The following is a 21,768-nucleotide window of genomic DNA, read 5'->3' on the forward strand; positions in this document are numbered from 1 at the left end:
GTGGGGGGACCTATCCCTGGAGTCTGCTCCTAGACTTCCCGCCCTCCAAGGGTGGGGAAGCAGGAAAGCAGCAGCCTTGGCCCCGGCCCCAGAATCTGTCATGAGGCTGGGGGGGGGGGCATGGGACAGTGGGTCCCACTGGTTATAGACCCTAGGGGCAAATGGTCTCCAGCAGGACTCCTCCAGCTAGGGCTGAATCAATGCCTTTTCTGCTCAGGGAAGCATTTTCTGGGCAGGTGCCATTATCAAACACCTACGTGGGGAACCTGAGCTGGGTAGGGCATGGGGGTGTCAGACCAGAAGAGAACGAGCTCCCTCATGTGAACACTTTTCTGCACACATTGTCCTCACAGGGCTATCCTAGCCCCTACAGCACCTGTGTGCTAGTTGGGAAAAGACACCTCTCCTCCAGGCACATGCAGCTCTGTGTGACACAGGGGAATTGACCACTCAGCTAGGTACCTTTGTGCAGTGAGCAACCTGCACAACCATACTCAGTCAACCTGGCAGCCCCAGCTCCCGACAAACCTGCCTGGAAGTGGGCTCAGAGAAGGCAATCCACGTATCTGATAGCACTCAGCCTGCAGGGAAGCTGGGATGGCACCCAGAGACGTCCGTTGGCCTGGGTCAGCCCAGGGGAAGGGAGTGGGGGCCAACCAGAAAAGTGGAAGAACAGGGGCCCCTGGCTGGCTCAATTGGAAGAACATGCAACTCTTGATCTCAGGGTCATTGAGTCTGAGTCCCACGTTGGGTGTAGAGATTACTTAAAAATAAATAATTAAAACTTTTTTTTTTAAGTGGAAGGGCAGATGGATCCCCACCTTGGTCGTGGGGGAGGGCCCACGGTCTCCATCTAGCACTGCCACCCACCCCAGAGGTTCCCCACCCCCACACCGTCCAGAAGCCAGACTCTCGGACTCCCTGCAAATTTCCTGCAAAGGAAATGTTCTCTTGCTCTCTGAGCTCGATTTTCTCCTACAGATAAGGAGATAAAAGCTCCCCTCTCCCCCACCCGGCACCTGGGTGGCTCAGTTGGGAAAGTGACTGCCTTCGGCTCAGGTCACAGTCCTGGAGTCGTGGGATTGAGTCCCACATTGGGCTCAGCACAGAGTCTGCTTGAAATTTCTCTCCCTCTGCCCCTGCACCTGCGCACTCTCTCTCTAAAATAAATAAATAAAATCTTAAAAAAAAAAAAAAGAATCAGACTTAACCCACTGAGCCACCCAGGTGCCCCCAGAAATGGAATCTTAAACCAGGATCAGGACTCACCTAGGAGTGCTAGTTAGGTCATCTGATAGACGTGTGCCATCCCCTAAAGGAAAGCAACCTTGCAAAACCCAACCCGCTGTTTTGTCCCGTACAACTTCCTTGTCCTTGCTCCTTGGCAAGTCTTTCATTCTGCACAGCTCCTCAGAGCTCCTTTCTATCTGCTAGATGGTGTGCTGCCCAATGTATGAATTGTTGAATAAAGCCAATCAAATCTTTAAAGTTTACTTAGTTGAATTTCAGTTTTTAACTTTTTTTTTTTTAAAGATTTCGTTTATTTATTCACGAGAGATAGAGAGGCGGAGGCAGAGGGAGGAGCGGGCTTCCCGCGGAGCAGGGAGCCAATGTGGGGCTCCATCCCAGAACCCCAGGATCACGACCTGAGCCGAAGGCAGTCACTTAACCATCTGAGCCACCAGGCGCCCTCAGTTTTTAAACTCTTGTTAAGTGCCAGAAGCTCGTGCTCCTTGATGACATCCGTGCCCCACCCCTGTTCCCATCAGTGGCATCGCAGTGGAGCTCAGGCTACCCACACAGCGAGAGAATGGACTTCTCTGGTGGCCACACCTAATTCCAGGGAAGGCGCCGAGCAGCCAGCCCTGGAAAGCTGTGTGGGGAATGTGGGCTGGGCTGGATGGACTCGATGAATCATTTCTCCCCTCTGAGTCCCTTCAGTGGTAGACACAGGCCCCTCGGTCTCTCCTCTAGCCCAGAAGGCTCTCAAGGACAGCCAAAGGAGTCTCCAACGCTGAGACAGGCAGGGAGAAGGTATGGGTTTGAGGCTGTGAGGTGGAGACGTTGTAATACTAGCCTACGTGGGGCGGGTGGCCGCAGGACCCTGTACTAATCCGCCCCCCAGCCCCGTGAGATGGGAACTAGTCCCGCTGTAGGCAGGAGGAAAGTGAGGTTCGGACCAGCAAGGGGAAGTGTCCAGGTCCTATGGCTGGAGCTAGAATTGACACCTGCCTACTGTGACACTCAAGGAGAGGGTGTGTCTCTGAGATTGTGGCGGTGGGCCAGGTCTCTTGAGCTGTTTTCTGTGGGTGCTTGGGTGAGCGCACCTGGGCGTAAGGTTGTGTGTCTTGGCGAGACTGGGCATAACTGCCGCTGTCCAGCAGACGTGGGTGTCAATGGGCAAGACAGATCCCATACACACCCCCTTTTCTGGGCTCAGATCCACTGGAACCCCAGAGCTTGGGCACCCTCTTCCCTCTGGCCCCCTGCAGGGCAGAGGGTATCCCAGGAAACGGGGACTGCCCTAGTGGGGTCTTCTTACTGATTGGTCCCTACTCTGGTGGGGGGCCAGGAGAGGTGAGGCAGGAACCCCACAGAGGTACAGGGACCCCTGCCCAACCGGGCCTTTCTGGGAGAGTCTGCCATAGGGCAGAGTGCTCATGGCTGAGGCAGACAGCTGGGGGCTGGGTGTGCGAGGGAGCTCAGGACTCCATACAAGGGCAGAACTCCAGATTGTGTGCCCCCACTGCTCTTCCGGCCACCCCACCCCCAAAGGCCAAGGGCAGCTCTGCCTTGGGTCTCTGCCCTCTCCAGCTCTCTCTGCCTCCCCCCACACACTTTCTTCCACCCCTTTTCCATTCGGGACTTACTCTCCCTCTGTCTCTCTCTGTCCCTGTCCCGGCTGTCTTTCCCTCATCGCAGCCCAGTGGCTGTGACCCTCTGTCCACTTGGTCTGCCCTCTCTCCCTGGCCCCACCCTGCCCCGCCACTCCGCGCCGCCCGCCTGCCCCGCCGAGCCGCTGCCGCCCTCCAGGTACCCCGGCTCCTGCCCGCGCCCCGGGGAGAGCCAGGGAGGGGGGCTGCGGGGCCAGGGGCCGCGGGGACCCAGCGCTCCCCCCGCTGGGAGGGCGGGGTGCCCAGACCCCAGCGCCGCCTGGCGCAACCCGAGAAGCCTGAGCTCCAGGAGGGGGTCAGGACCCCTGGGGTCCCGGCGGCAGATCCCACCGCCTCTTTGGGGTGGGGGTGGGACAGCCTTGGACACTTGTCAGGGACAGGACACAGGCGCTGTGGCGGCCACCTCTCCGCCCCAGAGTCTTAGGGGCTGGGCAATGGGGTACAGACCTGGCTGTCCTGACTCCCTCCTTTCTCTTTTTCCCTCTGTCTCTGCCATCAGGCTCTCAGCCACCCCACCTGTTGTAAGATGGTGAGTCCCCACCCCCCTTCCCCCCAAAAGGCCCAAGCCCCTGGCCAGAGGAAGGGCCCAGAGGGCAACATTTGGCACCCAAAAAGCCTCACCCTGGGGGCTCTTCTGTGCAGACAGCTCAGACCTATGACCAGGGGCATGCACCGCGGTTGATTCTCCACTCCAGGTGCCATGGGACAAGCGGCTGCTGTGTGCCAGCCACTTCATCCCTCCCCCACCAGCCCCGGGGATGGGCACTGTTGGTCCCCTTTGGCGTTCATTCATTCTGCAACATGTATTGAGCCCCTACTATGCATCTGACACCACCGTAGGTTTGGTGACATAGCAGTGAATGCACAGTCTGGGCTCTCAGGGAACCTGCACCTTCTTCTTTCTGGAACACACCTTCTAAGAGAAGGCACGAGGCTCAGAATTTGGAACTGGTCAGCCTGGATTCGAGCCCAGGTCTCAGGCGCAGACCTGCCCTCCTGGCCACAGCACACTGTCTCCCCATGACTAAAGTCTAAGCTTCACCTCCACAAGGCCCAGAGAAACCTCATAACTTACCCAAGGTTGCCAGGCTGTCCCCTGGAGGACAGGCCCACCTCTGTCCCCACCCGTGGCCACACAGAGCCTCTGAGCAGCCTCATGTGGGAGTCCAGCCAGCCTCAGAGAGGGGCAGGGGTGTAAAATTTCATCCAAAGAAAGCATTTCCATGACTGAGAACATCTGAAAAAAGGGCATTGGCTTTTACCCCTACCAATACCTAGCACCAGGCGGGGCACACAGTAGGTCCGCAAGGCCTATTTGGGTGGCAGTAGAAAGATTCATCTACGCATTTAGGTCTTGGCAGAGCTCCGTAATGGTAGTAGATAGGTTACCGAGGCCAGAGAGAAACGAACAGCTCAAGAGTGATTGCTTGGTTCATTCATTCATCTGTCCTCAATCAACCTTTATTGAGCAGCTTATGGTGTGCCAAGACTGCTTCGATAAACAAAACAGACCAAAACCTCTGGTCCTGTGAACCAAGCTAGCGCCGACCTTGGCGTGGGATGGGGGGCAGTGGTTCAGCCAGCAGCACATTGCTTTCTACCCCCAGCCCCCTGGAGCACGGCACCTACAGTTTACAAAGCACCCCTACCTACATGTTCCTGGTGACAGGCCTTCACCCCCTAACCCAACTCCACCCCCTCCTGGTTCCTAGGACAGCGTCTGCCCTGAGCATAACCCAAGGTTAGGGGTGTGGAGGGCTTATCCCCTTGGGTGACTTAACGTGCCCTTTACCCACTCTGCCCAAGACCCACCCCTTCTGCCCCTCTCAGCTCTCCCTGGATCCGCTGGGTCCTGAGTGGGACTGCCCCCTGGGCTCCAAGGACCTGGAGGAAGAGGAGGGCCCATGGGGAGGAGGCTCTGGCCTGCCGCCCCCAGGCTCCTTCTCTGGTTCCTGGCGCCACGACGTGGGCCTGGACTGCAAGGGCTCGCTCGAGGGGGCGGAGGCCCGGGCCTGGACCACCTACTACTACAGCCTCCTGCAGAGCTGTCTGCAGCAAGCTGGCCTTCCGGAGACCCAGGACCGCAGCCAGGTGCCCCGCACAGGTGCCCAAGGGCTCCAGGGAGGGGAGGCATCCCTGGGTGGGGGGAGGTGCCCTCAGCCCAGCCTGCATCCCATCCTTGTCAAGGTCAGCCCCTTCCCCCAGGCTCTGGCTGGATCTGAAGCCAGGGAGGCAAGGCCAGTCAACCTCAGGCAGACAAGCATTGTTTCAAAGGGCATCTGGCACCAGTAAAGTTAGAGATCAACGTCCCCAGAAGACCCAGCAATGGGATTTGTAATCGGTGGTCTGTGGAGCCAAAGCTTCTATAGACGGGTCTTGGGAGCTGTTGTGGAAGCAGCTAACAGTTGGGACCCAGAACTCCTCCCCTGCTTTATATTTTATTTATTTATTTATTTCTATATCTGTTTTATAGATTAGGTGACCACAAAGGTTTTGTGTGGACAGAGGGTTCACAGCTAGAATACATGAAAATCACAGACTGGGAAACCGAAGCCCAGGGACTCCCCCCCCCCCCCCCCCCCCCCCCCNTGCATGGGGGCCATGGGTCACAGAGAAAGTCAGTGTCAGAGTCCAGGCTAGAACCCAGGTCTCCAGTCACCTAGCTTCCAGTACTTTCCAGGCTAGCTGCAGAGAGGAGGGAGCCAGCCTCCCCAGGCGGGATGGGCAGGCAACTTCCCTCTTCCCTTTCCAGAGTCTCCTCTGTCTTCTCTACCCTTCTCAGCCCACACTGGAAAGGACCTGGGGGCCCCAGGGGGGAGGGTGGGGCTACGGGGCAGGGAAGGTAGGTAGAAAGATAGCTTGGCAATGTTCTCCCCACCCCACCCCCAGGCTGCCCTGGTGCAGAGGTGACCTTATGCATTCTGGGATCCCCCAGCACCTTTCTGTCTGTGCTGCTGGAGGGTGGGGTCCAGAGCCCGGGTGAGTACGTGCCCAAGTTCCCCCACCCACTCCTACGGAAAGGGCAGCCCTGCCCTGGCCCAGCCACATCCCGAAATACCCACTGACCCTGGCAACAGCTTGCATTCCACTGGGCCAGCCGCCACGCTCTGAGTGGGGGTGGGTTCTGGGAGCAGCTGCCCCCTGCTACCCGGGGCCCCAGGCTGGAGGTGGAGGGCACAGGGGCATTAAGCCTTCCCTGGCCTTCCCTGGACAGCAACCCTCCTCCCTCTGCCCACAGGAAACATGCTTCTCTGCCTGTCCCCTGCTTGGCTGACGAAGGTGCCAGCACCTGGACAGCCAGGCGAGGCGGTCCTGCTGGTCTCTAAGGCTGTGAGCTTCCACCCAGGGGGCCTGACATTCCTGGAGGACTTTGTCCCCCCACGCCGAGCCACCTACTTCCTGGCGGGCCTGGGGCTGGGACCCGGCCGGGGTCGAGAGGCAGCTGAACTTGCCCGTGACCTGACCTGCCCCACAGGAGCCTCGGCTGAGCTGGCCCGGCTGCTGGAGGACAGGCTGCTGACAAGGCGACTGCTGGCTCAGCAGGGTGGTGTGGCTGTGCCAGCCACCCTGGCTTTCACCTATAAGCCACCGGCACTGCTGCGGGGAGGGGATGCCAGCCCGGGCGTACGGCTGGTGGAGCTGAGTGGCAAAGAGGGCCAGGAGGCGCTGGTGAAGGAGGAAGTAGGGGCCTTTCTGCACTCCGGGGCCCTGGGTGATGCCCTGCAGGTAACAGGCTCCTGCCTCCGAGGTCTGTGCAGATGCCAGCAGGATGGGACCCACGGGTGGTTACCAAGTCCTGCTGGGAAGCTGTCCCCAGCTTTGAGCGCTACTGCTGGCGTCTCTCTCTGTGGCAATCCCCTCCCTTCTTACCTCAGTTTACACATTGGATCCTACGGTAGCCCACAGGTACGCGGGATGGTAAGGAGGCCCCCTTCCCCTCCCTGTGGCAGGTGGCTGTGAAGCTCAGTGGCTGGCGATGGCGGGGGCGGCAGGCCCTGCGTGTGTACCCACGCGTGGAGCTGGGCACGGTGGTGGACACGGTGCTGGCGTTGCTGGAGAAACTGGAGGAGGAGGAGAGTGTCTTGGTGGAGGCTGTGTGCCCACCTGCCCGGCTGCCCTTCCCAGGTGAGAGTCTCCTGGGCCAGCCAGGAGTGGCAGCTCGGCTTCCTCCTGGCTGCTGTGTGCCAGCCTCAGGCCTCACTGTCTTCCTCCAGGCAGTCCCCCACCTGGCCCTGAGCTGGCTGTGCGGATCTGTGCTGTGGTATGTCGGACACAGGGTGACAGGCCCCTGCTGAGCAAGGTGAGCATGGCCTAGGGTTAGGTCCTGACCCTGCTGCCGCACCCCAGCCCAGCCCAGCCCTAACGCGCTGCTGAGGGTCCCGGGCTGAGAGAAGACATAATCTTTGGGGGCAATCCTGGTGGCCTCTAGGAGGACTCCTGGGTCTGACGCTTTTTCCCTCCCTTTCCACCCTTCCTACCTCAGGAGCTCTGCCTGGTACAGGGTACCAGGGCCCAGGGCTGAATCCTCTTTCCAGGGAGCTCACACTCACAGAAGAGGCTGACCCAGGCTCCCTGAACCGCCAGTGTGTGGAGTCCTTTAGGAGAGGCCTCCAAGCTGGGGAACTCAAGGCAGCTTGAGGACCCTCCTGGGAACACAGCTCTGAGCCAACCTGAGGGAGAGTCTCTCAGCCCTGCCCTTATGGAGCTCTAGGGGGGTGGGGACACCAGGGTGGCACAGGCCCCCCGGCCTGCAGGAGCTAGGAGCAAGCGTGCTTGGCGCCTTCAGGGAGCGGAGACCTCAGCTGGGCCTGGAAGCCTGGGTAGAATGCCCTTAAGGTCTGAAGGACCAGGCGGGCAGTGGCAGGGGAAAGTGGTTTGTGCAGTCAGTCACAGTGGAGGTCTGGCCTGGATCTTGGCACAAGGGTAGGTGTGCAGGGGCAGTGGGTGGGTGGGGGGTGTGTTAGTCCTGGGACGGCTCCTCCTGGGCCAACACCCTCAGCCACACCCTGCCCAGGTGGTGTGCAGCGTGGGCCGTCAGGACCGGCCTCTGCGGCACCGGAGCTCCTTGCCACAGACGCTGGAGGTGGCACTGGCCCGCTGCGGCCTGGGTGAGACGGGACAGGTGGCGGTCGTGCGACAGCGCGTCAAGACAGCGGCCGAAGCCGCGCTGGCCGCCGTGCTGGCCCTGGAGGCCGGCCTGAGCGCGGAGCAGCGCGGCGGGCGCCGGGCCCGCACGGACTTCCTCGGTGAGTGCGGAAGGCCCAGGCCGGGGCCGGGGAGGGGTCCGAGGCCGCAGGGCAGCCCGGCGCTGAGCCCGCGCCCCCCGCCCGGCCCAGGCTTAGACTTCGCGCTGACGGTAGCGGGCCGCGCGCTGACCCCCGTGGCCCTGGAGCTGAACGGCGGCCTGTGTCTGGAGGCGTGCGGCGCGCTCGAGGGGCTGTGGGCCGCGCAGCACCCGCGCTCGGCGGCCGAGGACGCGGCGGCGGCGCCGCTCGTGGAAACCATGCTGCGGCGGTCTGCACACTGCCTCATGGAGGGCAAGCAGCTGCTGCTGATCGGCGCGGGCGGCGTCAGCAAGAAGTTCGTGTGGGAGGCGGCGCGCGACTACGGGCTCAAGGTGGGCGGGGCGAGGGCGGGGCCTGCCCGGAGTCCCGGCTGCCGTGCCGGAGGCGGTGCCGCGGGCGCAGGGGCGGTGAGGGGCTGGGGCGGGGCAGAGCCTGCGTTGGGCGTGTCTAGAGCCCAGGAATAGGGATCGGACCCCCGCCCGTCCAGGTTAGAAGTCTGAAGTCTCTTGTTTTTTTATTATTTATTTATTTTAAAGATTTTATTTATTTATTTGCCAGAGAGAGAGCACAAGCAGGGGGAGCAGCAGGCAGAGAGAGAAGCAGGCTCCCTGCTGAGCAAGGAGCCTGATGCAGGACTCCATTCCTGGACCCTGGGATCATGACCTGAATCGAAGGCAGACACTTAACCGGCTAAGCCACCCAGCCACCCCAAATCTTTTTTTATTTTATTTAAAAAAAAATTTATTTGTTTATATGACAGAGAGAGGGACAGCAAGAGAGGGAATACAAACAGGGGGAGTGGGAGAGGGAGAAGTAGGCTTCCCACCAAGCAGGGAACCTGACAAAAGGCTCGATCCCAGGACGCTGGGATCATGACCTGAGCCAAAGGCAGACACTTAACGACTGAGTCACCCAGCCGCCCCCCCTTTTGTTTTTGAAGATTTTATTTATTTATTTATTTATTTGAGAGAGAGTGAGAGAGTATAAGGTGGGGAGAGCAGCAGAGGGAGAGGGAGAAGCTGGCTCCCCCTGAGCAGGGAGCAGGATGCGGGGGCTCCACCCCAGGACCCCAAGATCATGACCTGAGCCAAAGGCAGACTGTTAATCGACTGAGCCACCCAGGCGCCCCAGAAGTCTAAACTCTTCTTGGCCTCTGGCCGAATTCTGTCCCACCCAGGTGAAAGAGGACCCCAGGGAGGGCACAGAGCCCTCCAGGGCAAAAAAAGCCCAGTGCAGATGGGCAGTAGGGGGGTGGGGGAGTCACAGTTAGTACCAGAACCGGGACCTTGCATGCCAGGCTAAGGAGCCTGGCCCTGTCCTGCAGGAAGGGCCAGCCCTTGGAGGTTGAATTCCTGAGGGCAATGAGGAGGGTGTGCGGTATCGGCTTCCAGATCCCCCAATCAAGTTCACAGCAGGGACCTCAGGTTGAAGAATGTGGCGCCATGGCCATGCCGGCAGAGTAGGCATTCTTATCCCCCACCGAGCAGATAAGAAAACAGAGGCCAGGTTCTTCCAGGCCTTCCTCTACCACAATGGCCTCCTCTCCCCTCTTCCACAGTAGGACATGTCCTTGGGGATCCGACCCTCCAGCCATTCCTATTGCCTCTTCACTCCCTGCCTTGCACATTGTGCCGTCCACTTGGAATGTCTTTCTACTCCTCTTGCTGCCAAGTGTTACAGTGCTCACAGCCACCCTCCCCTGTCTCTTCAGGAGCAGCCTCAGCCGTGGGAACCAGCTGCTTTGTGTCTGTGTTCCCCCAGCGGGCAGGGCAGTGAGATTTGGGGCACAGGGCCCCACTGGATTCCTCCGTGGGCACCCCCAGGGTCAGAAATCTTTGCGTGAATGACGACCAAGAGCATGATGCCCAAAGACACCAGGCCACCTGTCTCAACCCCCAACCCTGGTAGTTTCCCTACAAGCTCTGGTCAGAGTGGGCAGGGGCCCGCCAGCCCGCTCTCTCGCTCTTTGCTCCAGCCCCCTCCCACCCAAATCACACCCTTTCCCTCCGCTGAGTCTAAGCTCCCCGGCCTAAGCATTGTCTCCTTCCCTCTACCCTTCCTCCCCCACAGGTTAGGTGTGCGAACTCGGCATCTTCCATTTAGTCAATCATCAACAGATATTTTTTCAGCCCCTAGAACTGGGGCTCCCCTGAGGGCCAAAACCAGGTTCTAGGCCCCATCCAGTCGCCCCAGTGTCCAGCACAGGCTAACCTGGGTGTGTTCTGTTCTGGTGGTTTCTGCAGCTGCACCTGGTGGAGTCGGACCCCAACCACTTTGCATCCCAGCTGGTGCAGACGTTCATCCACTTCGATGTGACAGAGCACCGGCGGGATGAAGAGAATGCACGGTTGCTGGCAGAACTGGTGCGGGCACGTGGCCTGCAGCTGGACGGCTGCTTTTCCTACTGGGATGACTGCCTGGTGCTCACGGCCTTGCTCTGCCAGGAGCTGGGTCTGCCCTGCAGCCCCCCGGCTGCCATGCGCTTGGCCAAGCAGAAGAGCTGCACGCAGCTGCACCTGTTGCGCTGTCAGGGCCCGCCCTGGCCTGCGCCCTCGCTCCACGCTGTGCCCTGCTGCCCGCTGGAGAGCGAGGCTGATGTGGAGAAGGCCGTCCACCAGGTGCCCCTGCCAGGGGTCATGAAGCTGGAGTTCGGGGCAGGTGCAGTGGGTGTGCGGCTGGTGGAGGACGCGCCACAGTGCCACGAACACTTCTCCAGGGTAGCCCGCGACTTGCAGGGGGAGGCTGACCACCCCGGCATCGGGCTGGGCTGGGGCAACGCCATGCTGCTCATGGAGTTCGTTGAGGGCACCGAGCACGATGTGGACCTGGTGTTGTTTGGTGGGCGACTGTTGGCCGCCTTCGTCTCCGACAACGGCCCCACGAGGCTGCCCGGCTTCACTGAGACGGCAGCCTGCATGCCCACGGGGCTGGCACCGGAGCAGGAGGCCCAGCTGGTGCAGGCAGCCTTCCGCTGTTGCTTGGGCTGCGGGCTGCTGGATGGGGTGTTCAACGTGGAGCTCAAGCTGACGGGGGCTGGGCCAAAACTCATCGAGATCAACCCTCGAATGGGTGGCTTCTACCTGAGAGACTGGATCCTGGAGCTCTACGGCGTGGACCTGCTGCTGGCGGCAGCTATGGTGGCCTGCGGCCTGCGGCCTGCCTTGCCCACCCACCCACGTGCCCGTGGCCACCTGGTGGGGGTCATGTGCCTGATGTCCCAGCACCTGCAGGTGCTCAATTCCACCTCCAGCCGAGAGACCCTGCAGGGTCTTCATGACCAGGGCCTGCTGCGCTTCAATTTGCTGGAGGAGATCCTGGAGCAGGGTGAATACGAGGAGCCCTACTGTAGCGTGGCCTGTGCTGGGTCCAGCCCGGCTGAGGCTCGCCTCCGCCTGCTGGGCCTCTGCCAGGGTCTGGGCATCGATGGGCCCGACTACCCTGTTGCCCACTTCCTGTCCCACTTCAAATAGTGCCTATCGGTTCCTGTAACCCCGCCCCAACCCTGGCCGGGCCCACGCCAAGGCCTCAGGTCTGTTCCAGAGTGGCAGGGCCATTTGGCATGAAGACCTCCCGAGCTTGAGGGCCACAAAAGAAAGTATCTGGGGGGGGGGGGCACAGGCCCCTCTTGCTGTCAGTCCAGCCCAAAAGCCCTGGTCCTGCCCCACGAGTCTAGCTATGGAGAAAACAATAGGTGCGCGCCTACACACGCACACACTCGCACACACACCGCAGGGAGGTGGGAGTGGGCCCAAACTCAGCCCCTCTTTGTCATCCCTCCAGGTCTGTCTCTTTTCCTGCAGTCTACAGGATGAGAGAAGCTGGCTGGCCCCTGGCCTTGGACAAATCCCACAAAAGCCTGAGACGAAGCGCCCTGTCCTCTTACTCGCAACCCTCAGTTAGCAAATTCCAGGATATTTCTAGAGCCTGCTGACAACTTTTGGCAGTGCCCTGCCTGCCTCGTTTGGCCTGAGCAATAGAAGCAGATGGCCTGGGGTCAGCCGGAACCATCTCCCGAGGCAGACACTATTGCCCCATTCTACAGATGAGGAGGCAGGCTCCGAGAGGGACAACCACTGCCTCAAGGTCACACTGCGGTAGCTGGAGGGTCAAGGGACAAGATACAAGGTCCAGGCTTCTGCTTTTACTAAGTCTTATGCGCCCACTCAGCTTCTAAACCCCACTCACCTCCCTGCCCTCATTCATATGTGGCCTTAAGATGAGTGAACGCCCCCTCCCAGGCAGCACGCACCTTCTCCACCAAGCTTTGGTGCTTTGGCCTCCGGCGTAAGGAGCCAGCATTGTCAGGGAAGAGTCTACACTCCCTTCCTGATCCCGGGGAGTCTGCTTCAATAACTCTGCCCCTGCGTAGCACAGCAGCTGTGGCTAGCTCCACAAGCATCCCTCTCCAAATAAAGGCTTATGGACTAATGAAAAGTCTGCATCTGGTTCTCGTGACTGGGACAACACCTCTCAGGCTCAGCTAGGTGGGAGTTGGGGAAGGGAGGACGGAGAGGTGGCTAGGGGACACCTGTAGCATCTAGAGCTAAGGATAAAACACCATCCTGGCCAGGCCTCTGTGTTGACCGTGAGCAGGGGCCCGCCACGGTCACTCACAGCGGGACCCAAACCTGAGGGTCTCTGGAGGGTGGAATTACAACCAGAGGGCCACAGCCAACCAAATAACCTTCCTCCAGCCTGGAGACTCCTGAGTTCCATCCAACTGAGTTCATATTTAGCCTTCCCATCCAACTGGAATGCACATCCAGACAGCCTCCAACAGTCAGAACTCATCCAAGACCTGGAGTGGCCCAAATTCACCCCTACAGATCCCTATTCAATGAGAATCCATGCCCAAATCTAAAGTCACAGACCAGGTTTGGTGTATTCATTCATTCATTCATTCATTCATTCATTCATTCTTTCATTCCTTTAACGAAGTTTTATTAAGTGCCTCTTCTGCACCAGGTAGCAAAATTACTAAATGTACTTAAATTGGCAATGTAGCAAACTCCAGCACAAACCCATGTTTACAGGGGGATCAATGAGACCCAATCGCTTTCTGAAAAAAACCTGGCAAAAAAAAGAGCCCAGCCGTGACCTGAGCGTGGAGCAGTCACCCAGTAAATGCTCTGATTTGCAGGGTCCTTGAGGCACGTGTCACGTTAGGGAGACTGATGCAGCCGCCTCTCAGGGGCGAACAGAGAGACGCGACCTGCCTTTCGCCACCCAGCCAGCACCCAGCCACCGAGCCACCCAGCCAGCGCACGGCTTAAACCGGACTGGGGATTAAATTTACACCCATACCTGCATGTACTTCTGCCCCATCCAAACTCAAACTCTTCCCAGAACCAAGATGAGCGCCTTTCAGGCTGCCCTTGTCCGGTGTCGCCCCCGGGGAGCAGTGCTGGGAAGACTGAGCGTCCCGTCAAAGGGTGTTAAACTGGCTTTAGCAGCCTGGCACTCTGGAACTACAGTTCCCGAGAGGCCTTGCGCCGGGCGCCATCTTTTCGCCCTGCCAGACTATGTAGCCTGCTGGGGGAGGGGGCTCCTCATGCGTCATCGGCGCGCGCGGCCGCGGTCGCGGAGTGATAACATACAGCCTCTCCCGCCCCGCCCCCCGAGCTGTCAGTCTGAGCGCGGCTGAGCACGGGCCGAGGGGCCCGCCGGGCCGGCGCCGCTATGGCGGCGGTGTTTGATCTGGACCTGGAGACGGAGGAAGGCAGCGAGGGCGAGCCAGAGTTGAGCCCCTCGGTGAGTGGTCCTCCCGGGCTCGGCTTGATCCCGGAGCCGATCCCATCCTCCAGGCTGTAAAATCGCCCTGGCTTCCCCCTGCCAGAGCGTCTCAGAGCCCGGCCCCTGTTAAGCTCTAACCCACCTCACTCACCCCGACGTGTCTTCCAGGACCCAGCCCTTTCCCTGGGTCTCCCTTTTCTGCCCTCGGCCTTTCCTCCCCAGTGGTGGCCCATCGCCCGCCAGCTCCCATTCCTGACCCCCTCCTCTCCTGGGCCAAGTAGTCCAGCTTGAGGGGGAGGGATCCCGGTGCCTTCCTTGGCTCTTACCCCGCGGTTTCTCACAGGACGTGTGTCCCCTTGCCGAGTCGAGGGCGGCTGGCCTGGAGTGAGTGAGGGTTGTGTTGGGGGAGGAGGGTATGGGCTGGGGAGGGAGACACGGGCAGTACTGAAGCCTTGCCCCCATTAACTTCTTGTGTCACTAGGCCTGTGGGACACTGTGAGGAGATGGAGCTCACTGAGACCAGTGTGAACCAGGGCCCTGAGCGCATCGGGCCCCACTGCTTTGAGCTGCTGCGTGTGCTGGGCAAGGGGGGCTATGGCAAGGTACTGGCCCTCCTTCCTCACTCATCTCCCTGCCTCAGTCTTCCAGCAGCAAAGGTTCTCAAAACAAATTAGACTTGTAAATCAGCTGCACCTCCGTAGAACCGCTCGAGGTACAAACATAAAAGAGGGAAAGGCAGATCCTCTCAGAATCAGACTTGACATCTTTACTGCCCCACCCTTGGGTGGGCCTAGGCTCTTGGTCTCAATGCCAGAGCTTCAGGGTGGAGCTTTTTGGAGGTAGGATGTGGAGAGGGAGGTTGATCCTGTCTCCCCTGCCCTACAGGTGTTCCAAGTGCGAAAGGTGCAAGGCACCAACTTGGGCAAAATATATGCCATGAAAGTCCTGAGGAAGGTGAGTCATTTGTTCAGCCAACAAATCCTTGCTTGGTAGCTGCTGTTCTCCATGCACAGCTCCAGGCTTCCGAAAGACAGTAGTGAACATGATGGAGGAGACGGCCCCTGTCTTGGGCGTTGGCTGGTTTGCTGTCAGCTGTGGTTATGTTGTTTTGCAGTAATTCCCAACTGTGGGCAATACTGCCTCTACATTTTTGAGTCACAACTAAGTAGGGGTGCTGCTGGCATCCAGTGGGCAGAGGTCAGGGCTGCTGCTAAACGTCCTGCGAAGTCCAAGACAGCACCCACAGTAGAGAATGATTGCCCGCAGTGCCAGTCTTGCTAAAGTGGAGAGGTAGCTCTAGAGGGTAAATCAGTCCTTGAGAAGGATGGCCCCTGGTAGCAGCATCGTGGAGAAATACAGTCGAGCGATAACAGGGGGCAGACGGGTAATGGCTGGAGGGACTAAAGGCTCCCGAGGTGCCCACCTTCTGATTGATCCCTGCCTCTTCAGGCCAAAATTGTGCGCAACGCCAAGGACACAGCACACACGCGGGCTGAACGGAACATTCTAGAGTCAGTGAAGCACCCCTTCATTGTGGAACTGGCCTATGCCTTCCAGACTGGTGGCAAACTCTACCTCATCCTCGAGTGCCTCAGTGGTATGAGCGGGGGCCCAGCCAGGGAACCAGGGCCAGGGAACCAGCCAGGAAGCACTGGGAGCTGTGGGGGAAGCCCGGAGAGATGTGGTGTGTAGAATGGCTAGGGGACCCCCACACCCATCTGTCCGTGTGTCCATCCGTCCCTTCATTCATTCATTCAGCAAACGTCTGTCCAGCACCTATTGCGTCCCTCACCTGTATTGGGGGCGGACGGGAACGGTGGGAGTTTGTACAGAAATCCAGTGGCTTGTTTTGTCCGTTTCCACTACCTGTTCATGGCCTGCTCTTCTCTCCTGTGTGCCCTATGTCCAGTCGGTCCTGGATCCCGCTGATTCATTCTCAGCAGCGTCCTCCCTCCTCTCCACTCTCCTCCCAGGGTCAGGTTTCCTAACTGGGCCTGAGGCCTTCAGCTCACCCTCTTCCACGAACTACCAGGGTCATCGTCTCAGCACGGAATTGTCCCCAGCGCTCCTACTCTCAGTTACGTGGCTCCTTCTTACTGCCCCGATGAGGCCTGGCCTCCTTGGGCTGGTGCCCCCTGTTGGCCGTGAAGCAGTTGGGGCCTGCTTCCCACCCGGTCCTGTCTGCACAGATGAGCCCTGTGAGCTCCAGTCCCCATGTCCCTCTCAGCACCCCCTCGATTCTCATTGTTACCGCGGGCTGTGTCCCCTCACATTGGGAGTCATTTTGCCGCCTCTGTGCGATTTTTTTGCATTAAGCTCTGGGAGCTGTTGCCTCAGTCTGGCATGTCCGAGCACCTGTGTGCTTGTCTGTCTCCCCATTAGACTAAGCATCCTGAGGGCGATGGCTGGGTCTCTTCATCTCTGTGTCCCCAGCTTCACCCCGGACAGGGCCAGACACCGAGTAGGCGTCGGTAGATGTTTGCTGAATTGAATTGAATCCCCACGGCAGCTCTGTGAGGCAGGTAGGGCCCGAATGATGAGTCCCACTCTCCCCAAGAAGAAAGCGAGATTCAGAGAGCGAAGGCGCTTAGTCCCGCACGCAGCTGCTGACGTGTTTGTGTCACAGGCGGTGAGCTCTTCACGCATCTGGAGCGAGAGGGCATCTTCCTGGAAGACACGGCCTGGTAGGTGTTAACTTCCTGCCTTTCTGGAGGGGCTCCAGGGACACATCCTCCCCCCGGAGCCCAGCCCCACGCCTTGCTTTCACCCTGCCCTGTCTCTGCAGTTTCTACCTGGCGGAGATCACGCTGGCCCTGGGCCATCTCCACTCCCAAGGCATCATCTACCGGGACCTCAAACCTGAGAACATCATGCTTAACAGCCAGGGTGCGCACGCGCCCCCGCCCCTGCCGCCGCGTGTGCTGGGTCGGACTCTGCAGGGAGGGCCGAGGAGCCACGCGCTGGGCCGGGGCCCTGACCACCCCCCCCCCAACATCTTCCTCAGGCCACATCAAACTGACAGACTTTGGTCTGTGCAAGGAGTCGATCCACGAGGGTGCCGTCACCCACACTTTCTGTGGCACCATTGAGTACATGTAAGCCGCAGCTGGCTTTGACCAGGGATCGGGAGGGCTGCCAGGAAGGGCCCGGCCCGACTGGTGGTTTCCCCTGGCCCCCAGGGCCCCTGAGATTCTGGTACGCAGCGGCCACAACCGGGCAGTGGACTGGTGGAGCCTGGGGGCCCTGATGTATGACATGCTCACTGGATCGGCAAGTCCAGCCTCCTTGGGAGGAAGGGCGGTGGGGAGGGGGGTGGGAGGGGGTCCCTATCCTGGAGCAGGGGCAAAGGCAGGGCCTGGGGGGAGGCCCCCAAGTCTCACCCTCTGCCTTCTCCAGCCACCCTTCACTGCGGAGAACCGGAAGAAAACCATGGACAAGATCATCAAAGGGAAGCTGACGCTGCCCCCCTACCTCACCCCCGATGCCCGGGACCTTGTCAAAAAGGTGGGCTCCCTTCTGCCCCTGGTCCAGCCCCCAGTGTCTTCTAGGCCCTGCATGGAATCCTGAGTTTCTCTGGGCTATGGGACAGCCCTGCCTGCACAGTATGCCTTTGGGATGAAGGAGCACTGACTTGGGGTCCAAGACGCTGAGCTCGGGCCTTCACTCTGTTGCAGACCAGCTGCTGACCCTGCCGCACACATCCCTAGTTCAGGTCCTAATGCACAGAACATTCATGATGAGCTAGCTGCTCTCCCATCGAGAAGGCATTCGTTGGGGGTAAAAGTGGGTGGTAGGCTCAGAGATTGGATCCCACTGCAGTGCCCTGGAGTGATGCCAGCGACCGGGCGCCTTTGCGAAGGCTTCACGCAGAAGGGCCAGTAGACCAAACCTTGGAAGTCCTAAGGTTGTCAGTAGGTAGAGACCACACTCCTGAGGCCTTCTCCCCACTGCCACACACACACACACGCACACACACGCACACACACACCTACCTCACCTTTCCCCGGCCCAGCCAGCCCCCAGGAACACGGAGGAACACAATCAGTGCCTCTCCCCAAGACCCTCACCCTCTGCCCTTGCCCTGCAGTTTCTGAAGCGGAATCCCAGCCAACGGATCGGGGGGGCCCCCGGGGATGCTGCTGATGTGCAGGTGGGTCTGGGACCACCAGGAGGGGGCAGGCCTGAGCCCCCAAAGGTGCCAGGAGGCAGGCAAGGCCTTAGGGCAGAAGGGAGTTACTGAAGGAGCCAAGGATGGTGGAATGATGAGATATTTGGGGGCCCTCTACCCACAGAGGCACCCGTTCTTCCGGCACATTAATTGGGATGACCTCCTGGCTCGCCGCGTAGACCCCCCTTTCAGGCCCTCTCTGGTAAGTGGAGGACCCATTGGTTTGGGGGCAGGTGGAGGACCCATCTTGGATGCCCCCTGACGCCTCCTCCCCGTTCGGGTCTTCCCACAGCAGTCAGAGGAGGACGTGAGCCAGTTTGACACCCACTTCACGCGGCAGACGCCAGTGGACAGTCCAGATGATACGGCCCTCAGTGAGAGCGCAAACCAGGCCTTCCTGGTGAGGTCCTGGGTGGCCTGAGGGTTATGGGGGCCCAGGCAGGATTGTGGCAAAGGAGTGGTGGACACTGAGTGTCGTCTGGCTCTGCCTTCGCCCTCCCCCGCCCCCCGCCCCAGGGCTTCACATACGTGGCACCCTCCGTCCTGGACAGCATCAAGGAGGGCTTCTCCTTCCAGCCCAAGCTGCGCTCCCCCAGGCGCCTCAACAGCAGCCCCCGGACCCCGGTCAGGTACCACAGGCCAGAGGGGAGTGTGTAGCTGGGGCAGGAGGCCGGTTCTAGCTTTCGCTCTGCCAGCCCACCCCAGGGCTGCATCTCAGTTCTACTCTCTGTTTTCCCATCCACCCCTTGGGGACCCCTTGTGGCAAGGGCTGCCTGGCTGGGCACTTGACCTCACAGCCTCTGTGCCTGGGTGCGGGGGATGTCGGCCCTCTGACCCCAGTGCCAGCACGTGCTGACTCAATCCTTGGTTTCCCCTGCAGCCCCCTGAAGTTCTCGCCCTTTGAGGGATTCCGGCCCAGCTCTGGCCCACTGGAGCCCACGGAGCCCTCTCTACCTCCTCTCCTGCCGCCACCACCGCCACCACCCTCAAGCACTGCCCCGCTCCCCATCCGACCCCCCTCAGGGACCAAGAAGTCTAAGAGGGGCCGTGGGCGCCCAGGCCGCTAGGAGGATGGGGGGCTCTGAGGGCAAGCGGGACCCTGGGCCAGTTCCGGAGACCTGGAGGTGTGTCTAGGGATACAGGAGTGAGTGTGTGTGAGAGCGTGTCTGTGTTGGGTGTGGCTGTGCCCCTGAAACATGCCCGTGAAGGGCCACAGGCTGTGGCTGTCTGCGGAGTGGCCTCGCCATCCGGCTGGCCTGCAGTTGCGCTGTGCCCTTGGAGAATTAAAACATTGAATCATGGCACTGACCTGGCTCTTCCCTTGGACTTCCGGGGGCAGGATCGGGTGAGGTTGTGCCCGGAGGAGCCCCTGCTCAGAGATGGGAAGGGTCACTACAGGACCACAGAGCCACAGGGCCAGAGCGGTTTTATTTCAGATGGCTGCCCAGTGCCCCTAGGGATGGGCGGCCTTCCTAGTGGGGACAGGGATGCACAGGTTTGGGGATAGAACTGGTGGGGGAGCAATCGTCTGAGACTCTTCATGGGGGGGGTGTGGGTGACGATGGGTCCAGGGCAGGGCAGCTTGGGAGACAAAGGCACAGTGACAGGGATGGGACACCTCGCTGGCTCTTAGAGTGCGGTGACGTGGAGGCCCTGGCCCCCAGCCGCTTTGGCGCTGTCGTCCCAGGCCGCACTGCCAGCAAAGGCGTGCAGGTCGCTCAGCAGGGCCTCGGCGCTGCCCCCCGAGCCCGCTGGCCCCTGGGCGCCGAGGCCCAGGCCCCCTTCGATGTTACTGTCATGTGCTTCCTCCGCTGGCTCTGGGACGTGCTGTGGGCCGGGCCCCTCTCCGCATCCCTGACCCTCTTCCTGGGACTCTGCCTCCTCCAGGCCACCCACCAGGTGGTAGTCCTCTTCCACGTCCTGCTCGTCCTGCTGCCGCTCTGGGTCCTCATCGGGCGACTCCAGCTCGGCCCGGGCCCGGAGCCAGCGGCCTGGTGGGCTGGCCCAGAGGAGGCGGCGGGTGCGGCCCCACAGCGCGGCGCTCAGGCGGGCCGGGTGGTAGTAGCCCCCCGAGTCACGGCTGAGGCGGCGCCAGGCCAGCGCCAGGCCGGTGGCCAGCAGCAGGAGCAGCAGCAGCAGCACGACGACAGTGACGGAGTTGGAGCCCTCACTGTCCTGGGCGCCGCTGCCTGAGCCCAGGACCCCTGGCAGGGCCAGCAATGTCCCGAGCCCTAGGGCACAGGGCAGGTCCTGTGGGGAGACAGGCAGGGGCTCGTCACCTGGGCTGGGGGCGGTCAGGCGGGTGACTGGCTCCTTAGTTGCCTCTCGGGCAAGATGGGGACAATCAAGCAGAAAAGCCCACATTCTTACTGGGTCAGCAAGGCCCTGGTCCTTTGAGACGTGGCCCTGGAGCCTCTGAGCCCCCACCCCCGCCACCCCACCTGCACTGCAGGAGCCTGCCTGCGCCGGGCCTGTGTGCCGGCTGTTCCCTCTACCCAGAACGCTCCACTCCCCGAGCACCACATGGCTGCCGGCTCACCTTGGCTCAAACCACCTCAGTGAGGCCGAATCGGACCCGGAGGGCTGCCTCTCACCCCTGCGGCCGGGCCCAGCCTGGCTCTCCTCTCCTCTCCCTCGTACCCCTCACACAGCCTAGAAGTGCTTCTGATTTATTGCCTTATCTGCCTCACCGGAGCAAGCGGCAAGGAGACAGGGATCTTCCTGGCTCAAGCACTTCATTTCTGGCACACACAGTAGGTGCTCAGTAAATACTGGTTAGATGGGTCAAGACTCTTGACAGTGGGGGTGCGGGTGGGATATGGAGGGAAGGTGGTGATCTGCGAGGCTGGTGTTGGGGTTGGCTCTTCCTGGGGTGTGGGAATGGAGGGACCAACTCTGAGACAACGGTTTACCCTCTGCTCGGTCAGGTCTCGGGATGGGGGGGTCCCTGAAACCCCTCTTCCTCTCCCACCCACAGGACTGCCCCAGCTGCAGCATTTCCGTTCCACTCGCGTCCCTGGGGGCCTCAGGCTTGCAGGGCCTGGCGCTGGGGGAGGTGGGTGCCGCTACCAGAGGAAGCCTGCGGTTGGAACAAGGCAGGTGGGAGGTGTCGGTGGGGGGAGGGGTGCCAAGATTCAAGCAAGCCTCCCCTTCACCCCGGGCTCTGTCTGCCCAGGCTCCAGGGACGCACGTAGTTTCTATGCCCAGGTCCCAGCTCACCAGCAGAACAGGTGAGAGGGTCTATCAGAGGTTTCTGAAGAGGGGCCGGGCCTGGAAAGGGGTGCTGGGGGCACATTTTGAGTCCCAGGGAAGCCCACCTCTGAGGTGAGGTGAGAGGAAGGCCCAGCTTCTGCCCCACGCTTGCCCTGGGTCTCCCATCTCTGCCCTCGACTGGCTGCTTCTCCTGGGACCCAATGCAGAGGTCCTCCCTTGTGCCCAGGGCCCGGACACTCCAGCTCTGACCTCCTGTGGCCCCCACCGCAGGACCCAGCGGGCCCCCGTGCTCACCATCAGTCTGCCGGCCTCGGTGCTTGGCGCCCGTCACCAGCTCTGGCTGTGTTGAGTGGAAGTGAGCTCTGGCGCGCTCAGCTGCAGCTAGGGGTTACTGGGCGCTTCCGCTTCCTGCCCACGTACCCCACCCAGCCCTCCCTGCCATAGGCCCCTGCTGGGGGCCACGGGCCTCTGGGGA

The 21,768-nt window shown here is 60.7% G+C and overlaps 3 protein-coding genes across 10 annotated transcripts; 2 read left to right on the top strand and 1 right to left on the bottom strand.

The window, feature by feature from the left end:
- The first annotated feature begins 2,986 nt into the window (after positions 1 to 2,986).
- On the top strand, positions 2,987 to 12,613 carry CARNS1 (carnosine synthase 1). Of its 5 annotated transcripts, XM_034644924.1 has the most exons (10): positions 2,987 to 3,033; positions 3,394 to 3,423; positions 4,725 to 4,998; positions 5,784 to 5,873; positions 6,133 to 6,620; positions 6,845 to 7,019; positions 7,109 to 7,194; positions 7,909 to 8,140; positions 8,231 to 8,511; positions 10,423 to 12,613. In XM_034644924.1, the coding sequence occupies exons 2-10, from the start codon at positions 3,421 to 3,423 to the stop codon at positions 11,647 to 11,649; spliced, it is 2,856 nt and encodes a 951-aa protein (XP_034500815.1). In that variant the 5' UTR covers positions 2,987 to 3,033; positions 3,394 to 3,420; the 3' UTR covers positions 11,650 to 12,613. The 5 variants fall into 5 exon arrangements, with proteins under 5 accessions (XP_034500815.1, XP_034500816.1, XP_034500819.1 ...); XM_034644925.1 differs by lacking the exon at positions 5,784 to 5,873; XM_034644926.1 differs by having other exon boundaries at positions 3,000 to 3,033; positions 4,831 to 4,998; positions 5,784 to 6,620.
- A 1,177-nt stretch (positions 12,614 to 13,790) lies between these two features.
- RPS6KB2 (ribosomal protein S6 kinase B2) lies at positions 13,791 to 19,384 on the top strand. Of its 4 annotated transcripts, none has more exons than XM_002921280.4 (15): positions 13,791 to 13,930; positions 14,256 to 14,296; positions 14,394 to 14,514; positions 14,798 to 14,866; positions 15,362 to 15,509; positions 16,539 to 16,596; positions 16,698 to 16,798; positions 16,917 to 17,007; positions 17,092 to 17,182; positions 17,309 to 17,416; positions 18,000 to 18,062; positions 18,205 to 18,282; positions 18,373 to 18,480; positions 18,597 to 18,709; positions 18,961 to 19,384. In XM_002921280.4, exons 1-15 carry the CDS (start codon positions 13,859 to 13,861, stop codon positions 19,145 to 19,147), a joined length of 1,449 nt encoding a protein of 482 aa, XP_002921326.1. In that variant the 5' UTR covers positions 13,791 to 13,858; the 3' UTR covers positions 19,148 to 19,384. The 4 variants fall into 4 exon arrangements, with proteins under 4 accessions (XP_002921326.1, XP_034500820.1, XP_019657420.1 ...); XM_034644929.1 differs by having other exon boundaries at positions 18,376 to 18,480; XM_019801861.2 differs by having other exon boundaries at positions 13,795 to 13,930; positions 14,135 to 14,296.
- A 105-nt stretch (positions 19,385 to 19,489) lies between these two features.
- Positions 19,490 to 21,744, bottom strand: PTPRCAP (protein tyrosine phosphatase receptor type C associated protein). Its single transcript, XM_034644933.1, has 2 exons — positions 21,588 to 21,744; positions 19,490 to 20,330 (listed from the first exon to the last, which is right to left on the bottom strand). Exons 1-2 carry the CDS (start codon positions 21,588 to 21,590, stop codon positions 19,710 to 19,712), a joined length of 624 nt encoding a protein of 207 aa, XP_034500824.1. The 5' UTR covers positions 21,591 to 21,744; the 3' UTR covers positions 19,490 to 19,709.
- Between the last annotated feature and the right edge of the window lie 24 nt (positions 21,745 to 21,768).

The sequence above is a fragment of the Ailuropoda melanoleuca genome, chromosome 16, assembly GCF_002007445.2.
Source record: "Ailuropoda melanoleuca isolate Jingjing chromosome 16, ASM200744v2, whole genome shotgun sequence".
NCBI lineage: Eukaryota > Metazoa > Chordata > Mammalia > Carnivora > Ursidae > Ailuropoda > Ailuropoda melanoleuca.

Excerpts from the sequence above, each read along its gene's own strand:
- CARNS1 (XM_034644924.1), top strand. Across the intron at positions 5,874-6,132 it reads GGGTGGGGTCCAGAGCCCGG|GAAACATGCTTCTCTGCCTG; the intron begins GTGAGTACGTGC and ends CTCTGCCCACAG. Across the intron at positions 8,141-8,230 it reads GGCCCGCACGGACTTCCTCG|GCTTAGACTTCGCGCTGACG; the intron begins GTGAGTGCGGAA and ends CGCCCGGCCCAG.
- RPS6KB2 (XM_002921280.4), top strand. The coding sequence starts at position 13,859 with ATGGCGGCGGTGTTTGATCTGGACCTGGAGACGGAGGAAGGCAGCGAG. Across the intron at positions 14,867-15,361 it reads CCATGAAAGTCCTGAGGAAG|GCCAAAATTGTGCGCAACGC; the intron begins GTGAGTCATTTG and ends CTGCCTCTTCAG. Across the intron at positions 18,710-18,960 it reads AGCCCCCGGACCCCGGTCAG|CCCCCTGAAGTTCTCGCCCT; the intron begins GTACCACAGGCC and ends TTTCCCCTGCAG.